Below are 26,676 nucleotides of genomic sequence, written 5' to 3'. Positions count from 1 at the left end.
TACCAGCAATACTCTAGTACTGACCAGAATTCATCATTGATCCGAGATTCTTAACGCATTCAGAAAAATCCTAGATATATTAAAGAATACGGAGGGCTTAATCATTTAAAGTTATTAAATGGCACTTTATTCTGCAATGGAAGATAGTATTTTCTTTTAACAAGCAATATCTGGCATTTCACCTCATTTAGCACTCTACAAAGTATTTATTTCTCTTGAGGTTACCTGTAGAATTGGAGAGCATAACTTCGTAGCTTGAGATTGGTCCATTCCGATCACCACATTCTGGTGTCTCCCAAGTGAAGACAATACTGCGCTTCTTGGTGGAAGTGGACCGGATATTAGTTGGAGGACCAGTAGGATCTGTAAAATTAAAGGAGTGAAACTCACTCTCGTTCATTTTTCTTATACATAGTCTTCCATTTTAACCTCATCTATATTTTCTTACTATCAGCTAATCTACATTTTCATTGAGATCGTAACCATTTTCTTTGTCTTCTAAACCATTCTCTAACCCCTGTAGTATACTTTTTTATGATTCTTTTTTCTTTCTAAACAGACATTTCAGGCCAGCTTATTTCATGTAACATATTCTCCGATGATATTTTGCAAGGTCTCATTCAAAGTATATCCGTACCACTACCTGTGTAGATTATGGTTCCCCTTCTGATCAAATTTGTCAGATAAAGAATTGACCTAACTTTAGCGTCGTGCAAAGTAGATATTGAGATTTTAATTGGTGTAGCGGTACTTTAAGCTTTCTGTCTTTTTCTTACAACTGACTCAGACGGACCGCAATTAGAAAGTGATTTCGGTTTTTCGTATGGTGACGGTAAAGGATCTGTTCCCAGATGTAAATAATATATGTGATTGATACCTATACCCGTACACAAACCCTCATACTCACACCATAAACACACACCCTCACCCTCCCCTACGTACATGAACACATAATACTAACATGAATATCCTGTAGTAGCTGATTGGGAATCCGAATCGCCATAACCGCTACTGGTTCCGCCTCTCACGAACACCATGTACTCAGAGTTGGGACGCAACTCCAGGAAACTGAAGGTGAAAGTTGAACCATTGACGGTCCCTGCTAAATTCATTGTAGGATCGCTCGGGATATTCTCACACATATCGCCTTGACGAACATAGTACTTGATTTCATAATGTGTAGGCTGGCATGGAGGTGAGGAAGGAGGTTGCCATGTTACTGTTAGACCAGTAGTGCCACTGTCTTCCCGATGTGCGGTTAGCTCTGTAATAAGCGGCATTCCAGGAGCTGATAAGTGTTTAGAAAGGAAGGAATAAATATTTCATTCGGGCTAATTCAGGTTTCCAATAACCGATTGATTACACTGTGATTACACTAAATCTAATATCTATCTTTAGAATATGTATTGACTCCCCAGCTATCTACCTATCTTGAAGCAACGTCAAGAGATGGACTTATCAAAGCCGATTTGCATTGGACTTTGCAACATACAGTTTCCCATACTTTCCCTTGGAAACAAATACTTTTTAATCGCCAAAAGATTAATGTGTACAACATAAGAATTGCACAATTCATGTCTTTATAACCAATACACATGTACGATAGGCCTATATCTCATTTATCAAACCTGATATATTAGTCGTTGCCATTTCCATATGCCATTCACTCCTTCTCTGTTGGGTAGTAACTACTCTTATCCTGAAGCGATATTCTGTGCAAGCATCAAGACCAGTTATTTGTACATCGTTCCTTCGTGTGTGCAATGCATACCGGGCAGTTCTCTGCCCACCATAGAGATCGTATTCATATCGATTCAAAACACCGTGTAGGCTTTCGCAGGAGGGTTCCTCCCACACTAAGTCCAAGGAGTGGGCAGTGGAGGTGTACGACACTGACTTGATGACAGAGGGTACTGTGAAGAAAATCGAACGTTGAATGATAAATGAGATGTGGTCAATGTAAATCGTAAACAGGTGTACTTAAAAGTAATAATTATGGAAAGTGACAATATTTTTCTTATAATTTAGAATCTCATCGTAAGGGTCACGTAAGGCTCTCCGATATAACGATCCTTACAGCAAAAGCAGTGGGCCTTTTGTCTTACCTGGCGTACATAACACCACATAGGGTAGACGTATAACAGGGCCCCGATTCACAGAACTTGTCATCATGCAGTTACAAATGACAGGTTTTGTTATAAGCTAGTGAAATCCTTGCTTCTGATTGGTTATCAGCAGATTTGTCACTGATTTTTGTCACTTGTCATTAAAAGAAAGCTTTGTGAAACGTGTCCTTGGACAAAATAATGATTCGGTACGTGATTTACGAAGTGGACTTAATTATCATGGCATTCATTACATAAGCTAGTAATCCCGCCGTATCTCCGGATTATGGTGCCCGGGGCAAACAAAAAAAAAACCGGAAATTTCAGATTTCTTTTAAATGTTGACCCTTTGCAATTACTTTATATGGTTTTTCCTATGTCCTTTGCCTTATATTTAACAAGAGGCTGATGATAATTATAAAATTTGTAGCAAGCAAAGACAATTGCATTTTTTAAAGATCTTGAACCATTCACAGGATACTATAATGTATCCTAAATTAAAGGAGGCGTGAAATTTCGTTCCTAAAGGAAAATACGCAATGAGCAAAGGGACCAAGCATGAAAACCTTTCGCATTTAAACCTCACTAACAAATAAAATTACAATGCAGTTTATTCTGCATATTTAGGGTTCATATTATAATCCTATTTTTCTTCCCTTTATCCCCTTTCTCTTTCTCTTGTTTTTTTCCGTCTTCCCTTTTTTTGGGTGCTCACTTCAAGTGCCATCCGGAGCATGTGCCACCTCTGCCCCCCCCCCGTAAATACGCCGTTGCGAGTATTAGCATGTTATATTTTATATACCTCCATCTCCTGTGTCTCCATTAATATTTATAGGTAGGCTCTCTGCTGTCATAATCACAGCTATGATGGAGATGTTATAGGTTGCGTAATATTCCAAGTTTGAAATATATTTGGAAACTGATGTGACGTTGGATTCGTAGACTGGAGCATCTATTACAGGGGCATCTTGACATGCTTTACGTGAGATGAGGTGATACGATAATCTGTAGTAATTCACATTGCATTGGTGCGGAACACTCCACTGAACTGTCAGACCGGGTTGATTCCCAGTTGCAGAAGCGGATGCATTTGTGACTTTTGATGAAACACAAATAGAGAGAAAGGTCTTAATTGTTAATATAACGAAATAAAGCACAATCCAGGTGAATGGTTTGTGTTCAAGAAGGGTTACACTACACCAACCAATGACCATAAGACGGAGAACACGGTTGACCAAAGCGTGATACAAGAAACAGATTTTATGTTTTGTTTTTTTTCTTATCATTTTACATGGACCCTTTCTTATGATAACTGTTTGCTCTCTAATCAGTACAGGGTCCATATCTGATCCACAGTGGATCATAATAATTATTAATACACTTACAATGCATGACGTATCTAGATATTAAATAAAAAGAGGCTGACATATTCAGTTAAGAATCTCCGTCCCCGTACTATCATTTCCATGTGTGAAATTCTTTATGACAGTTCCCCTAAAATGGGTAAAATACTTTAAATATAAGGTTATTTCGCCAATAAAACTTAATGACTGAGATTTCAAAGAAATTTAAATCGTTAGAACGACACTTTTATGGTAACTCGGAAAAATATAGCCATCCCTACCTGAAAATGTTTAATTTTTGTCAAAGACATGATCCGTAAATGTGCAATATAATGTCGTACATAATATGGATTATATTGCCAAGGAAACGTTGGTATCACTATATGGACGTGGATCTCTCCCACAATTCTTTATTTAAATACACTTTTTTGGAACGAAATTCATATAATTGGAATACGTTCACACAACAGGGTAATAAGGACTTTTAGCTTTGCACGACGGGAACGTGGACTGCTTTACGTGACATCCTTTTGAGGCAATGTGACGTCCTTTTAAGGCAATGGCTGTACCCGGCAGTGCCTTAAAAGGACGTCACATTAGCCCTAAAGTCCCTAATGTCACATCACGAAGGTGATTCTTGAATATATTATCTTTGTACTATTTGACACTTACAAGTAACACCTGTTACACCGATAGCGTAAGACAGATTTCCAAGAGTTGTCACACGGCTGTTGACGGCATTGATATTCAGTTCATACACCGTACATGCGTCAAGATCATTGAACTCAACTGAAGAGTATGAAATGTTATAATCTAAGTACTTGCTCCCAGCATGCTGCTTCTCATCCCTATCACCATCCTTGTAGATTCTTGTATAGTAGTACCAGAACACTCCATTCACATTTCTACAGTTGAGAGGTTGCCATGTGAATCCTATTCTTGATGGAGACGTCCTTTCTGGGTTAACCCTGGCATGTGTAATATTGGACGGTGCTGAAGAGAATCAGAAATATGAGAGAACATTCCTATATCCGCTCAAACCTGACGAGTTATTTGCTTAATACGTAGTAATGCTATAGCGTGAAGGTTGAAGGGAATATACATGACAACCAAACTGTACCATTCATAATTAAATACAGTAAACAATCTTGACAAGTAATAATTTTACACCAATGTGTACGGTATATAAAGGGAATCGAATGCATATATTGACTGGTAGAGTGTGTAATATAACATTTTTGAATTACCGAATTGAGTTATATTTTCAAAAGGTTTTTTTGTCTTCACTAAGCGCGCAGCGCTGAGGGGAATTGTGATCACGAGGGTAAATGCTCGTTTGCTGACCGGGGCCCCGTCTATAAAGAGTTGATATCAATCGCAACTTATTTGCTATTTATATCGATCGCAACGATGTACATAAGAGAGCCCTTGAGTAATAAATGGATAATCACGATCCTCACAATCGATATCCCATGACGAGCTTTAGACCAATCGCAACTTTGTTTCATAATTACAACACGGATAACAAAATATATCACCTTGTACATTTCTTGAAACTGTTATGGGGAAAGGGTATTTTTCTTATTAGTTCATTACTCACGTCCCGGCCTGGTATACGAATAGCCGATCGTGGGTTCACTCTGCCCGGCACCATTTACAGCTGTAACTGTGATCTTGTATCGCGAGTAAGGCTCTAACCCCACTAGATTATTGTATTGTGTGACGTTGGTGTTCACTTCAAACTCTGATGGGGTGGTTTCTGGTGATTGGCAGGCAAACTTTCGAAGGAGACTGTAGCGTATGCTATAGTAGTCAGGGGAGCATAGGCTAGATGATAGTGCCCAGCTTACTCCAATTTGTGTGGTTGAAGAAGACATCTGTAAGGCTTCTACACGTGCGGGTCCTGGAAATGAATTTGAAATATACAGGTAAACGAAACTTGCAATTTTCAAATTGAAAGAACATTTTGAGAAAAATTGAAAGTCGTTAAACGTACGAGTTATGATAGCATTTAGACCATATTTGACTACCATGTACTCCTGAAATTTCCTTTTTTTCTTTAAAGATATAAAATGATTCAATGATATACATTTAGTGATATAGTCTTTCTGGTGAATTTCTATCATCCGTCAAAGATGAAGAAGGAGTAGAGAACAAACTAACTTGTCATAATGAATAAGCGAATATAAGGTATTAATAATAATAATACACAATATTTATTAGGTGCTTAATACTGGTGTCTCTAAGCGCACTATAGTCTGACTAAAAAATTATAAACCAAAACGTATACATCTGTTCTTTATTCAATAAATCATACATATATAATAATACAAATAAGAGTGAGATCAAACATACATGAGGTCAAACATAGGATCAAACATAAGATCGAACAAACAAGAAATAAGATTAATGTATTTCGGCCCGAGCGTTTTCATCGTACAACTCAAGGCAATAAATTAACAAATAAGAGAAAACAAATATTCTTACGTATCAAAGACGTGCTCACTGACAATATTTCTGAAGAGATCCCCAACTCGTCTTTGTTTCTAAATGCTGCGTTGATGTTATACGTCGTACAATCCTCAAGCTGATCAATGTTAGCAGTACCCGCCGTAGTATCAAATGACAAGGTTCGAGGCAAGCCATTTTGTCCATTGGTGCTAATATTGATTTCTAATCCAGAAAGGGCACTGCATCCCCATGATCCCTCTGGTATTACCTGAGTGATAGTAATATGAATAGGAAAAAATTGAATAGTGCGCCAATTTGACAAATCAGCGAAATGTAAAATTACCACATTTACCGTTAAAGATAAACTTTAGTACTGGTAATGCGATTGCATTGTGAAAGAAAAGGTGTGGAAAGGATCAGAAACAGTTGATCATGTGGCATGTAAGTATTGGTGTGCACTGCAAGTTTATAGCGCTTAGAGACTTCGGTGGTAAGCGCTTTATAAGTAACGTTTTTATTATTATTATTATAAGGTTCTGGAGTCATCAAAATCATAATAAATTTGACCGAGTCTTGGTAAAGTAACAAGCACTGACACAGACAGCTATATATGGGACAACACACATGGTGTCGGGGCTGGTACTACCTTGATTTCCTTGTCTTTCTATGCTCATTACTCAGCCAGTATACATTTTCTTCCAAAATTGTTTGGCACATGTCATTTATTTGTAATCTTGAACATTCAGTGTAAGTTTCGTTTGATTCTGTGAGAATTAATTTTGCTTTTTTTACCAGAACTCAAGTTTATCTTTAAACCTTAGATTTTCAATATAATCCGGACGAATCTTCATTGATGATTTCTTATGTTTTATACGGAGTAAACATACGAAACGCTTTATCCAAACTAATTAATGTTAAAAATGATACTTCGAGAGGACTTTTTGCATGTGTATCTCTGTGTATTTTAAATTAAAGTATTTGGATCCGTTTATAAGCGCTCAAACTGAAAAGTTAAACCCTTTTTTTTGTCTTCTTCCAATTAAGCAAATTTTAATTATTTAATTTAAGTAAAGTGAACTGAAATGTGCTTCTTGATAGAAATAATAAGAAATTAAATGCATTGAAATCATTCTTAGCTCACCTCCCGATCCAAAGTGATGGATGTTTGACCTCTATTTCTCACAGACAAAACAGGCGCCTGAGAAGGTGCTGCAAAAAGGATTACAACAAAACGAAGACAATTAAGTTGTTTTGGTTGTAATTCAGTTGCTGGTTAATACAAATAACTATACAATATTCATGTCACGTGAATATTGTACTGTCTACAAATTATTTTGCCTTTAGGGTGAATTCACTACAGTGAGTCCATATTTACCAGCCTAACATTTGAGAGCGGGAAATTTAACAATAGAACAATTTGAAACCTCAAAGGATCGCTGTTAAGGTCCTAATGGTCAAGAGAAAAAGTAATCATAATAACCAATAAACTAAACTGTTATTTTTACATTATTTATCATTACTTATGATAATTTCGCCACTATATTTGCTATTATTAGCAACTCTCGAGAAATGACAATGGCGGAACCTGCAAGTTAACGCTTGGTTGAGTGCTTTTGTTTTAAACATCTTTGTACAATTTTTGACAACAGATTAATTCCATTAATTTAACTTACTTTACCCACCAACAATGTTCAATGATATTTGCTCGTAATTTCAATCTTAAGTTAGAAAGCGTTAATAAGTTCAATATTGAAAAGAGCGAGTGACGTCAAAGAGTGAACTCCGTCCTGACTGCGGCCGTAAAAATGATCTTGATGATCCACCCATTATTAGTTGTTATATCCCGCATACTAAGAATCTTGCAATCTGATTGGTCTAAACGAGGTCACATGATCAATGATAGATAAGTACTATCTCCCGCGATAGGACTTTTGTACAGTAATTTTTTGCTGCTGCCCCATTTGCCCATTAAAATAAGCATAGCAAAGTAGGTTACGCGAAATGTCAATGTCAATGTCAAATGAGCGCGCATCGACTTTATTACTTTGTATGCATGTTGTGCTTTGTAAAATCTAGCTGAAGCTAAACTGTCTGCAGAATCAGTTCTTTAAATTATGTAAAAATCACTTTAAATAGACCTTATTGCCGATGTGGGATATAAAACAAATATTAAACTCTTTTACTCGGGCAATGGATACAAACTATCATCGCCTCGGTGATCTCGGGGCTACCATCATCCCTCGCCTTATGATAATAGTCTTCTGCTCTTACCAGTACACTTTGTCCTAGTTCCTGCTACTGAGATGTACCTCCCCTCACCCGATGGCCCCTCTCTCGAAGCAGTCACTCTGAAATCATACACTGTGTCCCGTGTCAAATTAGTGATCGTGAAATTTGTATCTCTGATGAGATCTCCTGAAGCGCTGGCTATGTCATCCTGTCCGTGTGTGTTGTAGTAGACTCGATATCCAATCACTGGCCCATTACCACGATCATTATTCTCATTCCAAGGTGTCCAGCGTAAGGTGATCGAGTGAGATGTCATCTCTTGGACGAGTAGGTGAGCTTCAACAAAGCTTGGAGGTTCTGATAGAACGTAAATTGAGTTTCGAAAAAAATGTGTATGAAGCCATCCAAATTATGATACTACATATTTAAAGCCCCACTGTACTACTTGTAGCTACTTGCTCCCTATATATAGAAAACAATGCCTAAGCGGCCACCGTTGTTCCCCCATGGTCCTCTTTCTCTTATGTTAATTGAGAGCTGAGTTGTTGAGATAGCCACCTGTCACATGGAAACCATTTTAAAGACAGAAAAGGCAATATAAAAACGTGACAAATTGTGTTTATTATTTATATTCATTGTTTGTGACGTACATGGAGATGTACAAAGCATCTTTAATTCCATTCGCATTAACAATGAATGTTTACACAGGACGCTAAGCTCTTTTCAGTAAATCATAGCAAAAACAGGTATGCTGTTATAGTTCAGAATTACTTACCATAAACAGAGACAGCCACATCTTTCGAGACACTTTCCCCGTCCGGCCTGCGCAAAAGACAAGTGAAATTCAGAGGTACCTCACCCAGACTCACGATAACCTGGTACCGGGATGTCCTGGTTGATTCATTGACAGTGGTCCCCAGAAGGACAATCCCTTCATCTCCACCGGCTGCATAGGTGACGCTGATGTTTTCAGAGGTCGGTAGAGGTGATCCTGTCACAACACAAACCAATGTTGTAGGTTCGCCATTGTTAACCTTGGTGTAATTGAAGCTCGCTATGGCGTAAGATGGAACAGACTGTGGAGGGATGGTAGTGGGAGCAGGAGTGGTAGCACTGGTAGTAGCTTCAGTTATATCAGAAGTGGTTTCAATGGTGGGGATGATTGAGGAAGTGGTACCAGAACTTGCCGATTTTGTACCGGGAATAGCTGAATATATAGATGAAGAGAAGAGGAAACATTTCATAAATATCTGATTTTACGCCTTACGCACGCTCGCACGCACACACGTACTCTTTATCCACACAAGCTTATACATGTTTAGATAACAAAATTCTAGGTATTCTGATCTAATAATAGCCAGTAGCAGTTTCGCAGGACAATTATATTTTTAGTCTATATTTATGTCCCCTTGAAAACGTATCAATCTCTTCCTATCACAGCAGAAATGGTAATGCCTCTCATATTTGTGTACATAACTCGTTCAGATGTTTAGCGGTAAACTGCAGTAGTTTTTTGTTGTTGTGATGACGTAAAGTGTAATAAACTTCACATCTCTGTATCTTAAACGCAGAGCTCAAAATAAGCACATAGCCTCTGTTATTCAGACTCTTATTCTGATCTATTTCTCCTTGTGCGCCTCTGAATAGAAGTTCTAAATAGATGGCGCAGTACAACTGCCTATTATTTTTACTATTATAATTAATATAAGTAGCAGTAGTAGAAGTTTTTTTAAATAATTAATATTGTTTTTATTTTTTGCCCGCCATTGAGATTCATTTACACGTTATATAAAATAAGTCTCTGAGGTTTTCTGCTTTATAATTATCTTAACACGTCTCGATCTATTATTATGTTGAACTAGGAGCCCATGTGAGCTTACATGTATCATCTTCAACGTCCTGAATGGGGGAACTTCGAACTGTAAAAAGAAAGGGAAACGATAATAAACAAGGACATTATCAGGTATTTTAGACAAATACACTCGTCCTCTCGTCCATCCAACACATCTTGCGTACACACAGCAGGGTTCAAATTTACCACTATGGGAAGAACAATAACTGTTCAAAATACGATGCCTTTAAAAATATAGCTTTTAACTGAAGAGCGCTGGGCGTTGTGGTGTGCGCCTGTAATCCAGCTAACAGTGGAAGTTACAAACTGATTCAGTCGAGGACGTAGGTTCGAAACTGAGTCACGTCTTTCGGATGGTGACGTTTAAAGGTCAGTCCCCAGACGTAAACAATCATATCTGATTGATACACGTCTGTAAAAATCCAATACAAACACGTACTTGAGAATATCATTGAAGTACTTGCAGCTCGTCTAACATTATTGATGTGCGAAATCTTAATCTTGATACTAGATATTCGGTTCTCAAGGGTCTATATCCTACAATTAAATATCAAGACACGAGCTCAGACTATTAGATCGTATAAACAAAATAATTAAACTCTTTAGCACCATTCCTATCAATATATTTATCACAAAGAACGCTTCGATTGCATTTGCATTAATTATTTACCAGACAATCAGATGTTTATAAAAAACCTAAAGTATATAAAATGAATCTACATAGTTAAACATAAGAGGAACTGCTACTGATAATGTGTTACCTTTGGTCTACCTATATGTTCATGTATGATTGGAGAACATTTTTATTGTTCAACTCAGCATTATTAAAAACAGGGAATAAGTGTCAAATGATAACTAACTGCAAATCTAGCCACGACTCAGCAGAAACTAGTAACATGTTTAATCAAAACACGTTTTGACAAGCGCAAGAAATAATAAAGGACGAAATAGATTTTGGCCCTTCAATCGCGATGTGTTTATTCTGTGATATTATTGTGTATCAAAAATAAAAACAACCTTATTATGAAAACTGACTGTTTGAAAAATAAATCACCTTGACAGTTGACACCAGTCCAGCCTTCTTGACACGCAGTCCCATCGATACATACTCCTGTATCCTTGGTACAGATGTTAGGTGAAGAGCAGTGGCACTCTTGTAAACAATTGGCTCCATACGTTCCCGGGTTACATTCTATTAAAAGTCATGGGGATCGATAAAGTAATAGAAGACAAGGAACATCATTATGAAGTGGGCCTAATGTGCTTTTTAATCATCAATATTTCACGTTGAGGGTTCTAGAACACCTACCCACTGGACATCCACCCCCGGATAACCACCACAGTCAACTACCCCCTAGGACAACTATCCCCTTGTATAACTACCCGCTAGATTAACCACCCTCTAGGACGACTACCTCCGGGACAACAACCCCTCAGACAACTAACCCCTAAGGCAACGACCCCCTAGGACAACTACCCCCTTTTATAACTACCCGCTAGGGTAACCACCCTCTATGACGACTACCTCCGGGACAACTACCCGCGGACAACAATCTCCTCAGACAACTACCCCCTACGACAACCATCCACTAGGACAACTACCCCTGGACAACTACTCTAGGGGTGGTTATCCGGGGGGTAGTTGTCCAGGGGTTAGGTGTCCTAGGGGGTAGTTGTCCCAGGGAGTAGTTGACTGGGGTGGTTATCCGGGGCTGGATGTCCAGAAGATAGGTGTCCGGATACGTACGTCGAGGGGCAGGCCCAAGAACCCAAGTTACATCGATATAATTGTTGCCTTTATATTAAATTTCGAGAATGAATCAAACAAAGCTTAAATAAATTGGTCAATGAGGGTTCAAGGGTGCGTTTTGAATGCTTGGTAGATTTGGTTCCGCTAATTCGTTTTTTTTTTGTCAATTAGCTCCCGCTCACAAGTGCATTAGAACGTCTTTAATACTTTTTAGATATATCTTTCTAATGATAAATATATTTTGCTCGATAACATTTATTTTTAACGTGGGTTTTAAAGCGAAGGAATTGTGAACATGCATGTTGTTTTAGTAATGCATCATTTTGCCCTCACATGATTTGGCTAGCACATTGCTTTATACGTTGGACAAATTTGTGTAGCACCTAGCTATGAAGTGGGATAAGAAAGAATCATCCTTCATAATGTGGAATATTGCCAATTCAGTTTCCTTCCTTCTTATCAAGCATAATTTTAAAGGGCTACGTGCTTGATCATTAATGGTTACTTAAATATTCCATGGCTTTCCAGCTCTTCCTCATATGTAGAATACATGTACAAAAATGTTGACGATTACAAAAATCATTTTCGCTTGTTTAACCTAGTGCGTCTTTTCGAAAGACGGATGAAGGACTTGATGTCCCTGGAAAAAGAATATAATTATTTTTGTTCCTTTATGTGATGACAGAATAATGAAAACTAAACACCTTCGCTTTCAACCCAAGCACCACTTGTTAAAAGATAATATGACTGAGGTTTCGAATGGCAGAGTATATCCCATTGTGGAATGTCTTTTATCCTCAAAGAGGTATCTGGTCCATGGTATTATCATGTTACCATGTTCCTTGAAACGCACTCATAACATTACTCTTGAATTGGTCTATTCAGGATATACCTAGGCTTATGTTAGTTCAGGTTTCAAAATATTAAACCGTGAGAAATGTCTAAACGCCTTAGTATGTACTTGACAAGAAGACTAATTGTCTTTTGAAAAGCATTTCTATGTAGACAAATGCTCTCTTTCAGACATCAGAATCGTATGGTTTAACCTATTCATTACTGCAAATATAAATATACTTTCTTATTCACTCATATCTTTCGTATTTAATTTTTGCCCGCGTTAATAATCTCTTTTCTCGTTACCTTCACTTACGCCAGAGAATAACTGTTGTAGTATACATGTACATGCACATTTATGAGTAATCCATATTTACACACGTATGTTATATCAATTTTTTTTTGTATTTTGGAGGTCTCTTATAGTATACATATTCGCTCAGGGATGATTCTATAATTTGATTTACATGATTATAAGTACCTGTTGTACAATTGATTCCCATGAATCCTGCTGCACAGGTGCATCCAAAGGGGTCTGGTAGGCAGAAGAGTTTACCCCGACACTCTGGACTGTGATCATCTCCTGAGGAATCACAAGAAAAGCTGCCATCCTGCCCGAACCGGTTTCTGCCCAGGACTGAGGATAAAGAGATAATGATATAAATGCTTTCATCATAGAGTTCCTAGTATTATTCTATCAACATTGAGTTGATTTGATTCTGATTTGAGAGATAGCTTTATTGAAAAGAGTTTTAGGTATTGAACGATCAAAATGTACGAACTTGCCGATGAAACAATGCTGTTTTCTTAACCAAGGGTTTCATGAATTGAATCTGATTAATGAAAGATGATGTTGTTATGTTCATCACTATGCATTAGAAGAGTATTGCAGATTGAACCTTATTTCAAGCATGTATTTTACATGAAATCATTTTTTCATTCACATCAAACAAATATTGAGCTGAATCCAAGACAAAATATGTCTAAACTAAACAATGATATAACTCGACATTTCGCTTCGGAAGCTTGGTGTCTAGGCATATGGGTATTCAGGGTGTGGGGGGGGGGGGGCACAAGATCATCCACTTTGAAAAAAGGGTCATCCATGAAACTTAAAAGTCGAGACCTTAAACCTATGCTCGTTATGAGTGTGTTCGTGCTTGTGTGTGTGTTTATTTGTAAGTATGTGACTCGTTATTTTGTTGTGTCCGTCTGTGCCACTCGCCCCCACCTTGTTCAACAAGTATGTCTATGCCAGTGTAAAACCTACCGTGTTCACATGTTGTCCCGTTGAAACCAGGAGGACATACACACTCTCCTGAGTCTGCATCGCATTTGCCTCCATTGAGACACTCAGTACAGTTATATGCGCATCCAGATCCCCAACGATGAGCTGGGCATCCTGTTTGAAGTAAACAGTTTTAGTATTTTAAAGTGGATAAGAATCCAGCATCTAAACAATATCAGAAGTAAATAACCGATATGCCAATATGCATTGCCATACTTGCATTCTAACTTTCTATCTGTAAAACCCTTTAACAACAATTTTCAATATCAAAATTTCAATATGCTGAAATTATTGCCTTTTTTTTTTTAAGGGAAAAGGAATCTATACCCCAAAAATGCCATGTTAGTATGGAAACAGCCGTGAAAATATGCTGAAATCCACAAAACATAAATACATTTTTAGGACCTTTTCGGATTAATTTCACTGATGTTTCGCTGACATCAATAATGTAGAATTGTAAATACTTTTATTGCAATGAAAGTTGCTTCGAAATAAGAGAATATGTAAGATACATGTACGGATAGGTAAACTTTCAACTTACTGATGACATGAAGAAGGAATATTGCATTTTCTGGATCCGATCGTTTTCCAGATAGAAAACACTTATATACCCCAGTTTGATTTAGTTCCACGTTCTCCAAAGTTAGACTCTGCTTTCCATTATTGTCAGATATCTTTTCACCATTAAACCCCCACCGAAGGGAACCTTCCGTCATGTTGGTGACGACTGCGATTGTTACAGTTTCCCCGGCATGGACAGTCAAAGTTGTCCGTTCAGGCAAGACTGTCGCTGTAAAGTAAATGGGAGCATGATGGGAGTAATATACCAAAGAAGGAAAAAAATGAATTGTAGAAGCAGCTTCGGGGGGAAATTTCTTCAAAATAAAGATATTTATTGTATAGGCTACTTCTAAAGTCGCTGATCGACTGTATGATCTGTATTATATAGGATTTTAAGCATAAGAATGGGGTTCTTTTCCCCGATCATATTGGTATTAGTACTGGAAGTATAGAAATCATTAACATATTGTAAACGTCAAAACGGGGTATCCATTTGGATGTATGAATAGGCGTATATGTACATATTTTGACGACTTTTTGAGACAATCATTGTAGCGAATGTGTCGTGGTCTAGCAGTAAAGTCGCTGAAGTACACGGTACGGAGTCAAATATCTGTCACGGCAATACTTTCCTTTGGCAATACATTTCTCTATATTTGCCACTCTCCCCACTATGAAATAAATAGGTACCCGGTGGGAATAAATCCTCCAATGCTCGGGGGCCTTATCATGGTCCCCCAGCTGAAAAGGGGGAGAAATATTGAAGGCCCTCGTGAAGAACATTATTAAAATTGACGAGGCTACCCGAAGATAGGGAAGACCGTATTATTATTATATTACATCAGGTCAGGAAATGAGGGAAAATGATCAGGAAATGCAATTTTGATCATGTTTTTTAGTGATTCTACATGTTTTCTATCCGTTGATTTTTGTCTTCTTCAGTGTTCTCGTACAGTATTAAGTAGATTTGTTTTTTTACAAATTCAAGAAATAGGACAGTGTTTATACATGAAATCGCTATTACCCTAATTTCGTTTTTAAAAGTTTTAAGATCATCTTAATATTTTTTCCAGTTTTGGAGAATGTGTTTTCCTTTAAATAGACTGGAGCTAGTTGCATGAATCTCCTAAATTAGATTATTAGGCAACGTCCAGAGGTCAATAATCTGGTCCCTGAGTTTTACTATTTTCAGAAAAATGGTGGCTTCCAGTTGACTGTACATGCTGTTATATATTCCAAGAAACTGAAGCATTGTACGAGCATTATTCTTCAGTCATACCAACGAGGCCGATAAAAGACTGACTACAGACCCGGTTAACAAGTTATATTACCTCCAGATGCCCCAAACTGGTCGGTTTGGCAGTGGGACCGACGTATTAAAGACTCTCGATTTTAAAAATATTCATACTCACCATTGTGCATTAAGACAACAATGGAAGTCATACGTTTGATTCCATCATATTCGAAAGTTGCATTGAATGCTCCTAATGCCTTGGTTTGATTGGACTGTTCGAAGATTAGCTTTCTAATAAATTGACCTTCGTCTTCTATGTTTATATATTTTGGGAGAACAGGAGTATCAGCGGTCCGGATAATTCGGTCGAACGTGATATCGTCTCTGATGCTTGCATCTTTCTGTCCTAGGTAGGCGCCGATATATTGATCCTGTGTGTTGGGAGGATCTAGGAGGGGGTGATTGGTCACTAATGTCAGGTCTACGATGTATCCTAGAAAAAAATAACAATAGTCAATAATAGATTTAATAGCATGCACATCTCAGTAGACTACGTAGCCCAGAATTTAGGCTTCCGGTCCTGAATGAGGGGAGACAGCATCCGCCATTTGACCTAAGCAACATGGAAAGTTACATTTTATTTATTTTTATTTATTATTTATTCGGCAATTCACAACAAAATATAACAATGTAAATATAGGTATAAAACTAACATTAATAATAACAATAACATTTATTACAAATGCACAATTTTCCTGGAGGTCCTCTGAGTGCATCTGTTGGCTGCCGGGGAAGAGGAAAGCAAACTAAATCACTGTAACCGTAATGGTCCCTCTTCCCGACCAACTGGTGCACCCAGAAGACCTGCAAAATATAGCATGAAGGTAATCAAAATGTTTTTGTAAAACATTTCACAAACAAACCAGCTAACAAAAAAAAGCACAAGGAGGAGTTCAAATTAATATGTATGATGACACTAGGTCATGACACGATACCGAGCATTAACATAGTAGCTAATCTGAATCATTCATTAACATGCTCGCAGAAAGAGGCTTTAACCCACAATAGACGTATCAGAGTTTAGTACCGAAAAAAAGACGAAAGCAACTTGATCAGCAATGCTTCGACCAGGGGTTCTTAATTAATTTGTAAGACGGACAAGAAATCTTTGAAATTACGTTTCGAGATACTGAGACTTACTGATCTACATGCAAATAGCCATGTACTGAGAGGAGGCGGAACATTTTCAAAATACTCCTAGATTTGTATTCATATCGCTGTTTGCGTGTTACCTTTTCAAACTCAGCTTAAAATGTGAAGTAAAACAACTTTTAAGTGTATTTGATTATTATAGTTGCCCACATGTGGCATCTGGGCTGCTGAGATGCAGGGGGCGAACAGTCACACCCATCTTTCTTGATTGAAGTACAATGACAAAGATAATTAAGTGACCATTAACAAAATGATAATGGAGTACTGAAATGTGACGGGTACTGGTTCCAAACAATTTGTTTGGTAAACAATGGCGTGGTGATCACACGAGCACGAGACACTGACTTTGCCTTGCTCCACCTCGTTGCTTGAATGATATCGCGTTGAACCTTATGCGCAGGCTCTGTTGTTTAGAATAAGTAACCTGGATGTCGAGCTAATATGACCTTAGCACTGGGGTACTTTATAGGATATAAAACATAAAACTGACCGAGGGATTTCAGCACGCGGAGGTGTCACACCACATCACCCCCCCCCATCCCACCCCGAGGTCCGGGGAAGATTTACCCTATTGCTCATCAATTTCGTGATACGTTAGTGTTAAACTTCTCATAAACATATGAACAAATGCTATTTCATATTAACTTAAAATACCTGCAAACACTTTTATATATCACTGTATAATTTTGCCTATTATGTATAATAGGCCTTAATTAAAGGAACACACTGTCACTGACGTATTGCACAATGTCAATGTATATCAATACATTCTTTTCAATTATTTTTACCTTTGTAAGTTGTAAATGTTTGTCTAAAGAAGAATATTGCAAAGTCGACCAACCGCTTCTTACCCTGACACATTTCCTTCCTTTATAAAAGTTGGTTTCCTGTCACTGTGGCAACAGATCCGGTTGCCATGCCATTATAACGTATATATCATACCCATCTCTAGTATTTGCAATGTAGGGTACAAGCAGATATGTGTTTAACCAGTGTCTTTCTGTTTTCCTGCATAGTTTATTTAATATATGGATTGAGTCAATGTGAGTGGGTGTAGTGTTTTAAAGGAAAGTGAGAATGTCTGACCATGTTACTTCCTTATGCCATACACTAAACAGGAACATTTATAATATTATTTGTATCAGAGGCTACTTGGATCGACAAACATGTCATAATGTTTTCAGGCTGGCCTCAATCATTTCAATCCATTGTCTCACACCTACGAAATAAAGTCCCTTTTTTCTAAGAAATAGTACTTCACTTGAGTTCTTCAGAAACGTAGAAAAGGGTACCTCTACAATTCTTCTTTATATTTTGTTGATAGACTAAGGGACAGCGCGTTATGTCATTTGGAAGAGGCGCTATATAAATCCAATCGTTATTAATACATGTATTATTATTATTGTTATTATGATTATTATTATCTTTATTATTATGATTATTAAATCATAATTATTCTAATAATTGTATAATTAAAGCCTCTTATGTGCCGTTCTGGTATGATAGGGGAAGACAATTCTGACAGCGGTATACAATTCACAGAATTAAACTAACTTTAAAATATTTCTTTAATATGACGAGTGAATTATATCTGCTAAATATATGGGATAGAATAAATTATGATATAACCATCGATCTTAATCATAATAGGACAAATGAAATTTGATTTCAATGAGCAGATCCCTCTTAAAAATCATCAACAGAACAAGAGAGTACATTATTATGTAATGGGAAGTACCTTGCATTTTGTGCCAGTTCATACCAGTTCTCATTGCTAGTAACATAATTTGTATCGCTAATGAAAAAAGAAAGTTTTGAGTGTACAAGCAATGTACATACTCTATGTTTCTATTTCTGAAATACATGGTGGTGATGAAGGAACAAAATAAGTAAAGATATCACCCATTTGTCTCAAGCCTAATACAAGTTAGTCATTATAACTTCGTAGAGACTTCTTGCGGATGTACGTGAACAGCAGTATGGAACTACATCTGCACTTTAAACCACGGCATGCATGACATAACATTTACATAGGCCTATATCTATCTGGATAATAGATTGATAGAAATATTCCTTTCAGCACTCACTAACCTTTATTTAATGACTAATGCAATTAAAATAGTTCTAGAATATTTCCTGTCTTTGTGTCACCCTCATTAAAAAAATTATGTGGACAAATACCCCCCCCCCCACAATAAAATGTCTTTGTTTGAAAATCATCGGCTATCTTGTCGGCATAATAGTCGGACCGCCTCCAACCCCCTCCCATTTAAATAGTCCTCTAACGCTACTGTTCAAGAAAAATAATGAGCACTTGTAACTGGTCCTACATTCGACGTGTTCGGAAATTGTTCAGTCTTAGGACAATTGAACATAAAAACAGTGGTTTGTGGGACCATTATGATAAAATCTGACCTGAATAGAGTCTAGATTGGTATTAACGCAAGTGAATAAACGTCTAATTCAAATCTCGACTCTTTCAAAGATGGGGCTTGGTTTCATTTCTAACACCTGATAACTCATAAAAGCCTCTTTCAAAAAGATGACCACATCTTTAAAAATTATCCCTTTTTAATTTTTCAGGTAAAACCGTAAATTTTTCATTTTTACTCTTGTTCACTTCCTTCAATAACCTTCAACTCAATGTATGCCTAGAAAGGGAACAGAAATTGGAAAATCCCTTTATTTCACCATGTCTTATTTCCTGCTCATAATTGCCTACAGCTGTTTCCACTTTAATGTCAAAGTTTATTCAAATCCATTATATGCAAATCAGCGGCAAAGGGTGAGTCCAATTATGTGGTATGTTTGCGGGTTTTTTGTGGGGGGGGGGGGGGGGTGGGCTAACTTGGTTAACAAAATGCAAAGATATCCAATCAAACGAGCGAAGAGATGTGTCTTCTCATGTCCTTCTTCATAATTATCCAATATATCTTAAGTGACAAACCATACTACATGCAATACCCTGGGATATCCTTATTATATTATCAACTTCCATTTCTGACCAATTTAACTAATAATGAATTCGATGTACATCTGGTTCTAGGACACTTATCCCATGGATATCTAGACCACTACCCCCTACGACAACCATCCTCTATTACAACTGCACCCGGACAACTATCCTAGTAGTTGTCCGGGAGTAGATGTCCGGGGGCAGTTGTCCCGGAGGCGGGTTGTCTTCCTAGAGGGTGGTTGCCCTAGGGGGTATTTGTCCTAGGGGGCAATTGACTGGGGATGGTTATCCGGGGGTGGGGGTATGTGTCCGGATACGGTACATCCCCATGAATTCGGGTGTAGATCAAGCTCGGGTAGCAGGCGCGCCGGAAACAGTTTGGGCTTGGGAGGGAGGCAAACAGTCCAGGGGGCTCACCTTCCAGGGGCAGTGACGTAATGAGCAAAAACGTTTGGAAGGTGGAGCAGAAGAAAAATCTGCATCACCACCACTCTTACACGTTACATGCAGGCCCCGCGGAACGTTTTTCAAAACTAATTTTCGAACAAACGCATAAAAAGGTATGACTTACAAAAAAATAAAGAAAAAAATACCGGCAAGTCATGTCATTCCATCAACATTTGTAAATCACTGGTATCGAATAAGAAATACCCCCCATCAGTACGCCAGCGTTTAGGAGCTCATGTCTTCTCACCCCTATAACAAAAAAACAGACATTCACGCTTTTCCATTCTCTCACAATATGTCCACGATATGCGCGTATCGCAATTAATTGATAAACATAGGTGGCATGCGCAATGATTTGGAAATTTAACTTTTCTTTTTTTTTAATGGAATTTTATATGTGATTTAATTCAGGTTTTTATTATTGTTATGTTCTTTTGGGTTAAAAATACAAACCATGTTTATTCCTTTTTGGGGGAGGGGGGGGGGGCGTTTTGGTGAGGCAAAAATGCGTTTTGCCCCCCCCCCCCCACTTTTTTGGTTGGGGGGCAATGTCGGATAGCCCCCTCCCCCCCCCCCCCCTCCTGCATGTTGTAAAGCTAACGGGGTCAATCCCGAACAAGGATATCACAGTTTTCCTGGGGCAAACGAGACCAACGGCCCACGAGACAAGCGACCCGACAATTCAGATTCTTAGATTTGTTGACTTTTCGTGTTCGTCGGTCTCGCAAATCTTCAGACATTTTTTTATGCACATGCACGAACCCTATGTTGTTGCTCTTGTGTGCTTGTCGAACTCGTAATCACTCGGTATTCTATCTACATATTAATAGTTTGAAAACTGTCTATTGAGGTCACCCAGGGTAAATAGAAAAAGTTGCCACTGTAGACGCCGGCCTTTTCTAGACAGGTCCTACAACACACATTTCGTTCTTGAGTGAAACTAAATACATGGCCACTATATTCAGGAGTCCTTTATATAGAGGTGTCCCCAAGGTCAACATTGACTGTACTTGAGATGACGTATTATTTCAAAAGATAGAATAATGAGTGTTCGTTGTCGATTAATACAGAATGATTATGTAACGTACAATGCCTCATCGATGTTGGGTACGCCTCTTACCAATATAAACTCCAATCACAAATACTTTCTCTTCATTAAGACGTAGGGATGATAACTTTTTTCCCGTTTTTGCGACGGGAATATGAAAATTGCCCGGGGAGGTGGGGGGTAGTGTGAGCACTAAAGGCAAGGCCATCTCGTTTGCCATCAAATTTTTGGCAAATTTGGGGCTCCAACACTTTAGAGGGGCTTTTACTAATAACAGGTGTAATATGTAAAATTTTGAGGAATAAGACACAAGTCTTGCACATGAATACTGAACGCGCTGTAACTTGATTATTTGTGAATCTGGCAAGCCAAACAATAATCCATTACAATAGTCAAGCCTACGTTTAATAAATGCACGGACAAGGTTTTCAGTGGCTTTCCCGTCTAAATATCTACAAATGTGACGGAAAATATATATTAAACATATAGAAGGCAGATTTGCATGTAGGATATGTGCTTCTCCACGTTTGAACGAGAATGAAACTATACCCGCTACCTAAGAACACGTAATGTATGCAATTGTGCATAGTGACATACAATATTCAGGTGAATGAAATATGTACCGAGGCAAAACACAAAGATTTATTTGAATCAGGCCTGATTTGAATGCATTGCGAAAAAGATCTAATGAGAAAAGTGACCTTCGTCTACGTTACCCCTGTGTTATAAGAGGAGATTTAAACATTTTACAACAGCACTGTCGTGTACTGACACGGATGTTATGACTTCGAGTTTTCAAAAAGCTATAATGTAAACAAAAATTAATATATTTGTTTTCAAAAAAATATCACTCTTGAACTTTAACATTCTTATATGTTATACTATATGCAAACCTACACTCAAAAGGGTCCAAGCTTATTATTTACTTCTCTTTGTCACATCTAGTACAAAGTAACATTATGCAACATAAATCCCGATAAATATATATATATATATATATATATATATATATATATAACATAAAATGTATGGACTTATATTGACTTGAAAAAGAGGAATTTGTTATGTATTTTTGTATTTTGTTTGTTGACTTTTTTATTTTACAGCATAGCTTATTAAATTGTTCTTAATCAAGAATACTTTTTTAAATGAGTTAGGTTATTCACAAGGTACATTGTAAGGTGATAATGTGTAATTATTTACTTACCATCACTTGTAGCAGCTATGTAGAACAATACAAGCATAAGTCCAGAAAAAGACTTGATCCAACTTAGTAGAGACGCCATAATACTTAGGTGAACACACTAGTAAACAGGTAAAATATGTTTGTCAGTGATTAGTGGAGCCCTGTGCTCTATACACCATTCCAAATCCTTAATCATTCTCCGTAATGGAGTGTGTTCAATACTTCAACCAGGCTCCAAAATGAATCTCTTGAAAAATCCAAGCGCAACGTTCTACATGTAGCTCTTCAAAACCAGTCTCTTTACAACTGTTTGGTCCGCTAGGGTAAGGTACAAGTTTTGTCGTTATTCATTTTGATTGGCACTTTACAGTGTTTCAGGTGAAGCTTACGGTTCCACGTTTGGCTAATTGGGGATTCCCAAATAAGGACTATGATAAAGGCCTCTCTCTTTCTATATATATACAAAAACTCAGATAATGATTCGCAAATGTAGCAATATTAGGTCAGCATCGTGCTTCCATTAATCTAGCTGGTCTAGTGAAGATCAGGACCTTGTAAACCTTGAAGACGAACAGTTGAGCGAACCTTATCCACATATTTACAGTCTGGACTGGTTGAAATTATCAATCTAGAAAACATCAACGAGGCAACAAGAAATTGTCCAGGTCATATTCAGGAGTAGTCTTCCCTTGCACACAAAATTTAGTCTTGTATTTATATATCAATCAAAGATAAACCACCCCAAAAAATGAAATCATCCAAGAAGAAGAACGTTTCGGCCGAGCTTAATTTTGCACCATTTGTGATTGTGTCGTATCTCTCTCCAAGTTCAGACAACAAAAGTCAGGTCTAAACCTTAGATAGTGGTCCTAGACATTGGGAAAAGTATCTGCAAACTACTTCAATCAGCGACAATAGCCTTGCCAAGACTCGAGAGCACAAAGTTTCCTCCTTGTTTCACAATTTAAATTCATGAGTGTTCTTATTTCCTTGTGTTGGAAATCCGTCTATTGGGGTCACTGAAATCTTTTAAAGCATATAACGACGTCCTAATCACACACGTGCGATTCAAACAACCTCATATATCCAAACAGCCAGTATAAATAACCGGAAGCGTGCTCCGATAGATTGTGTCTGATCTTTGCCTCATTCAAAGGTGAAAATACCACAACGATACCGGATATCAAGGCGGAAGCTTACTGGAACTGGAGTACAAGTTTAGATCGAAAATATTTTTTCTTGATATTAAGCTAAGCTTGTAACGAAAAGCACATGATAATTCCATTGGTTACATGCCGTCGACTCCTTTTCAAAACGTTTTAAAACTTTTTTTTTAGCGGTGGTTATATTTAGATCTGCTGTAATAAGCCTATAAATGTGTGGGTTCTGTGTGCGAGTGTGTTTGTGTGCGCGTGCGTGTGTGTGTACGCGTGCGCGCAAGCGTGCGTGTTTGTATGGGTGTGTAACGAATAGTGGAAGTGCACGTAGCTCTGTGTGGTATAGTGGAGTACCCCCTGAGCTATAATAGCCTTTTCAATAAAGGAAACCAAGAATACGAAATACCCAAATACACAATTTTCAAAACTGAGTTGCAATGTGACCAAAACTTGAGATTATCAATGACATATGCCTACATGTTGAAATCAGTCATGTAGATACTTCGATATAAGGGTTTGTTAAAAGATGCTTTAAAAGAATAGAGAATTTGGTAAGGAGTTCCAAACATCTGGTCCATGATGTCCTACTGACTTTTGGGCTAAAAATATTTTAGGATTTTCTAAGTGATATTTAGTTGAACAACGGGTGGGATATTTGCGAATGTTTGAGTTTAAACTGTAAATATTGTGAAATTGGGATGGTAGTTGATTATGAAAATATTTATACATAAAAATGCTTGTTTGAAACATGTGGATATCTTGTATTTTTAATGTGTTTATGAAATGGCTTTATTTTTATGACTTGGCTTTGTTTTTTACTCTTTTACTATCAGAGGGTAAACACCCTAACAAGGACAGGTACAATTTGAAAAGTGAAGGTGGTGCTCCAGTATTATATAGCTAATAGGGTCAAACTGTGTCACAGGCGAGAATCTCAGGGTGCGTCAGATATCCGGCTGCGCATAGAATTGTACATACTTAGATGTGAGTGTGTGTGAGTGTGCGTGTGTGTGTGTGTGTGTGTGCGCGTGTGCGTGTGTGTGTGTGTGTGTGTGTATGTGTGTGTGTTTGTGTATTTTTTTTTTTGTTAACAAAAAAAAAAAAAAGTATTAAGTTTTTACAGACGTGCATCAATCAGATATGATTTACGTCTGGGGACTGACTTTGAACATCACCATCCGAAAGACGAACCTGCGTCCTCGGCTGAATCAGTTTGTAACTTCCATTATTAGCTGGATTAGTTCCCCATTTCAGACTTTCTTTGTTATCATTACTTTTGTTGTATTTCTTATAATTTGTGTTGTATTGTTATAAAATGAGATCTATCATGCTTTTTTCATTGGATCACGTAATGTCTTTACTTAATATTAGTATATGTATATAGGCACGTTCCTGCTGTTGCATTTTCTTTTTGGGGTGCCTGAATTTACTGAAATTAGACAATCAAGAAATGTAATAAATTCCTCACCCTCTGCTTCAGATTTTGTGGCCATGGATATTGGTTTTCATACAATTATACTGGGACCCACTGCAGTCCAGCTATCCAAAAATGATTGTTTGTTTAAACGATTATATAATATTTTACGAGTTGACGTTTCTGTTGTTGCAAAAAGTCGGGTTCTAGGCACCAGCTCTTGGACACGCAAGTCTGGTAAAAATATTTTGTATTATTTAATGTGGGGGTTGAGTTCTGGGGAGAAGTGAAACAAAATGTTTAAGCGCTTTCATTGTTACTTCGTAGTGGGTCCATGGATGCACACTCTTTATCTTTATGTTTGATCGGCGTCGATCCCCCTCCCCCCCCTCTCTCTCTCTCTCTCTCTCTGCACCACAGTTCTCTATTCCATACTCTCTTCCTCTTTTTTCGTCTCTCTATCTCTCTTTCTTTTCCTTTAATCTCCTCCCTTCTCTCTCTTTCTCCCTCTCGCTCTCTCTCTCTCTCTCCCCTCTCTCTCTCTCTCTCTCCCGCTCTAAACCACCGTTATCCCTCTTACAAAAATGTGCTATACTTTCTTCGTCTCTGTATATTTCTCTTCCTCTCACTCTCTCTCCCTCAGTACCACAATTCTCTCTCTTTCTCCTCCTCTCTCTCTCTCTTCCCCCTCTTTCTCTCTCTCTCTCCCCCACTCTCTCTCTCTCTCACTCTCTCTCTCTCTCTCTTTCTCTGTAGTAGTCTGTTCCACGGTTCTCTCTTTCTTTAATTTTAACTGTGCCCCTCAAAGCAGTCATTTTTCCTAATAATAGTATCACTGCAGGTGTAAAAGAGTCGAGGAGGCATTGTCCGCAACACTGCATGTAATAGGCATGTTACTTCCCTCTCTCAGTCTCAGTCACTCCATTCTGTTTTTAAACATGTAAATTGAGGGCGACATACACTTCAAGCTGTAAGCTTTACTACGTCCTTCTCAGTGCTCAGTGCTGGGCATGTTTATAAATGCTTCATTTTGTATCTCAGTTGATTCCATGATATCATATTGAAGGTGGAGATTATTTCCATTCAGAATGAGAAAGTCTAAAGGTAAATAAAAAATGACAAATCTAACATACATCACATTTCTGTCTGCTTGGAGCCAAAAGGGCATTGACTCCTATCATTGTTATACAGCATCAATGCCATTCTGGCTCCAAACAACTCTAAATGTAACACTGTCAGTTCATTGTAAACTCAGGCCGTTAAAGCTTTTAAAAAATACGAAACAATAAAAACACTGAACAGGGACTGGCCATGCAACATTTTACTATCATCATAAATGTTTTTATTTTAATTCTCATTATAAAAAAGTTAAATTGTATTCTTTAAAAAAACGTGAACCACACTGAAATACGTTATAAACTATACACAGCATCTGTCTATGTACAGAGAATGAGAAGCTTAAGATAAATACTACTAGATAACTAATTGAATTGAGGTTGTCACAGTGATGCATATTGAGTACTTCATAGAAGCATGGACCTATTACGGATGGACATTCAACGTGATTCTTTCTTTGATCCAATGATAGTAACCGCCTTCTGAGTATGTG

The 26,676-nt window shown here is 37.7% G+C and overlaps 1 protein-coding gene across 4 annotated transcripts in view; it reads right to left on the bottom strand.

The window, feature by feature from the left end:
- Window positions 1-23,728, bottom strand: part of LOC100890753 (receptor-type tyrosine-protein phosphatase F) — a 51,640-nt gene extending 27,912 nt beyond the window's left edge. For 2 of the 4 annotated variants that reach the window (XM_030996244.1, XM_030996245.1), the window contains exons 1-17: window positions 22,518-23,728; window positions 15,826-16,140; window positions 14,394-14,642; window positions 13,835-13,966; window positions 13,046-13,201; window positions 11,035-11,172; window positions 10,009-10,047; window positions 8,904-9,335; window positions 8,171-8,485; window positions 7,041-7,108; window positions 5,936-6,167; window positions 5,049-5,351; window positions 4,121-4,441; window positions 2,908-3,201; window positions 1,629-1,913; window positions 962-1,288; window positions 226-363 (exon numbers count right to left, since the gene is read on the bottom strand). In XM_030996244.1, the coding sequence (XP_030852104.1) occupies window positions 226-363; window positions 962-1,288; window positions 1,629-1,913; window positions 2,908-3,201; window positions 4,121-4,441; window positions 5,049-5,351; window positions 5,936-6,167; window positions 7,041-7,108; window positions 8,171-8,485; window positions 8,904-9,335; window positions 10,009-10,047; window positions 11,035-11,172; window positions 13,046-13,201; window positions 13,835-13,966; window positions 14,394-14,642; window positions 15,826-16,140; window positions 22,518-22,596 (3,823 nt within the window). In that variant the 5' untranslated portion in view covers window positions 22,597-23,728. The remainder of the gene's footprint in view (window positions 1-225; window positions 364-961; window positions 1,289-1,628; window positions 1,914-2,907; window positions 3,202-4,120; window positions 4,442-5,048; window positions 5,352-5,935; window positions 6,168-7,040; window positions 7,109-8,170; window positions 8,486-8,903; window positions 9,336-10,008; window positions 10,048-11,034; window positions 11,173-13,045; window positions 13,202-13,834; window positions 13,967-14,393; window positions 14,643-15,825; window positions 16,141-22,517) is intronic. The other 2 variants (XM_030996247.1, XM_030996246.1) reach the window with 2 other exon arrangements.
- Between the last annotated feature and the right edge of the window lie 2,948 nt (window positions 23,729-26,676).

The sequence above is a fragment of the Strongylocentrotus purpuratus genome, unplaced genomic scaffold, assembly GCF_000002235.5.
Source record: "Strongylocentrotus purpuratus isolate Spur 01 unplaced genomic scaffold, Spur_5.0 spur5_scaffold_3, whole genome shotgun sequence".
Taxonomy (NCBI): domain Eukaryota; kingdom Metazoa; phylum Echinodermata; class Echinoidea; order Camarodonta; family Strongylocentrotidae; genus Strongylocentrotus; species Strongylocentrotus purpuratus.
This window is presented reverse-complemented; position numbering and strand designations above follow the sequence as displayed.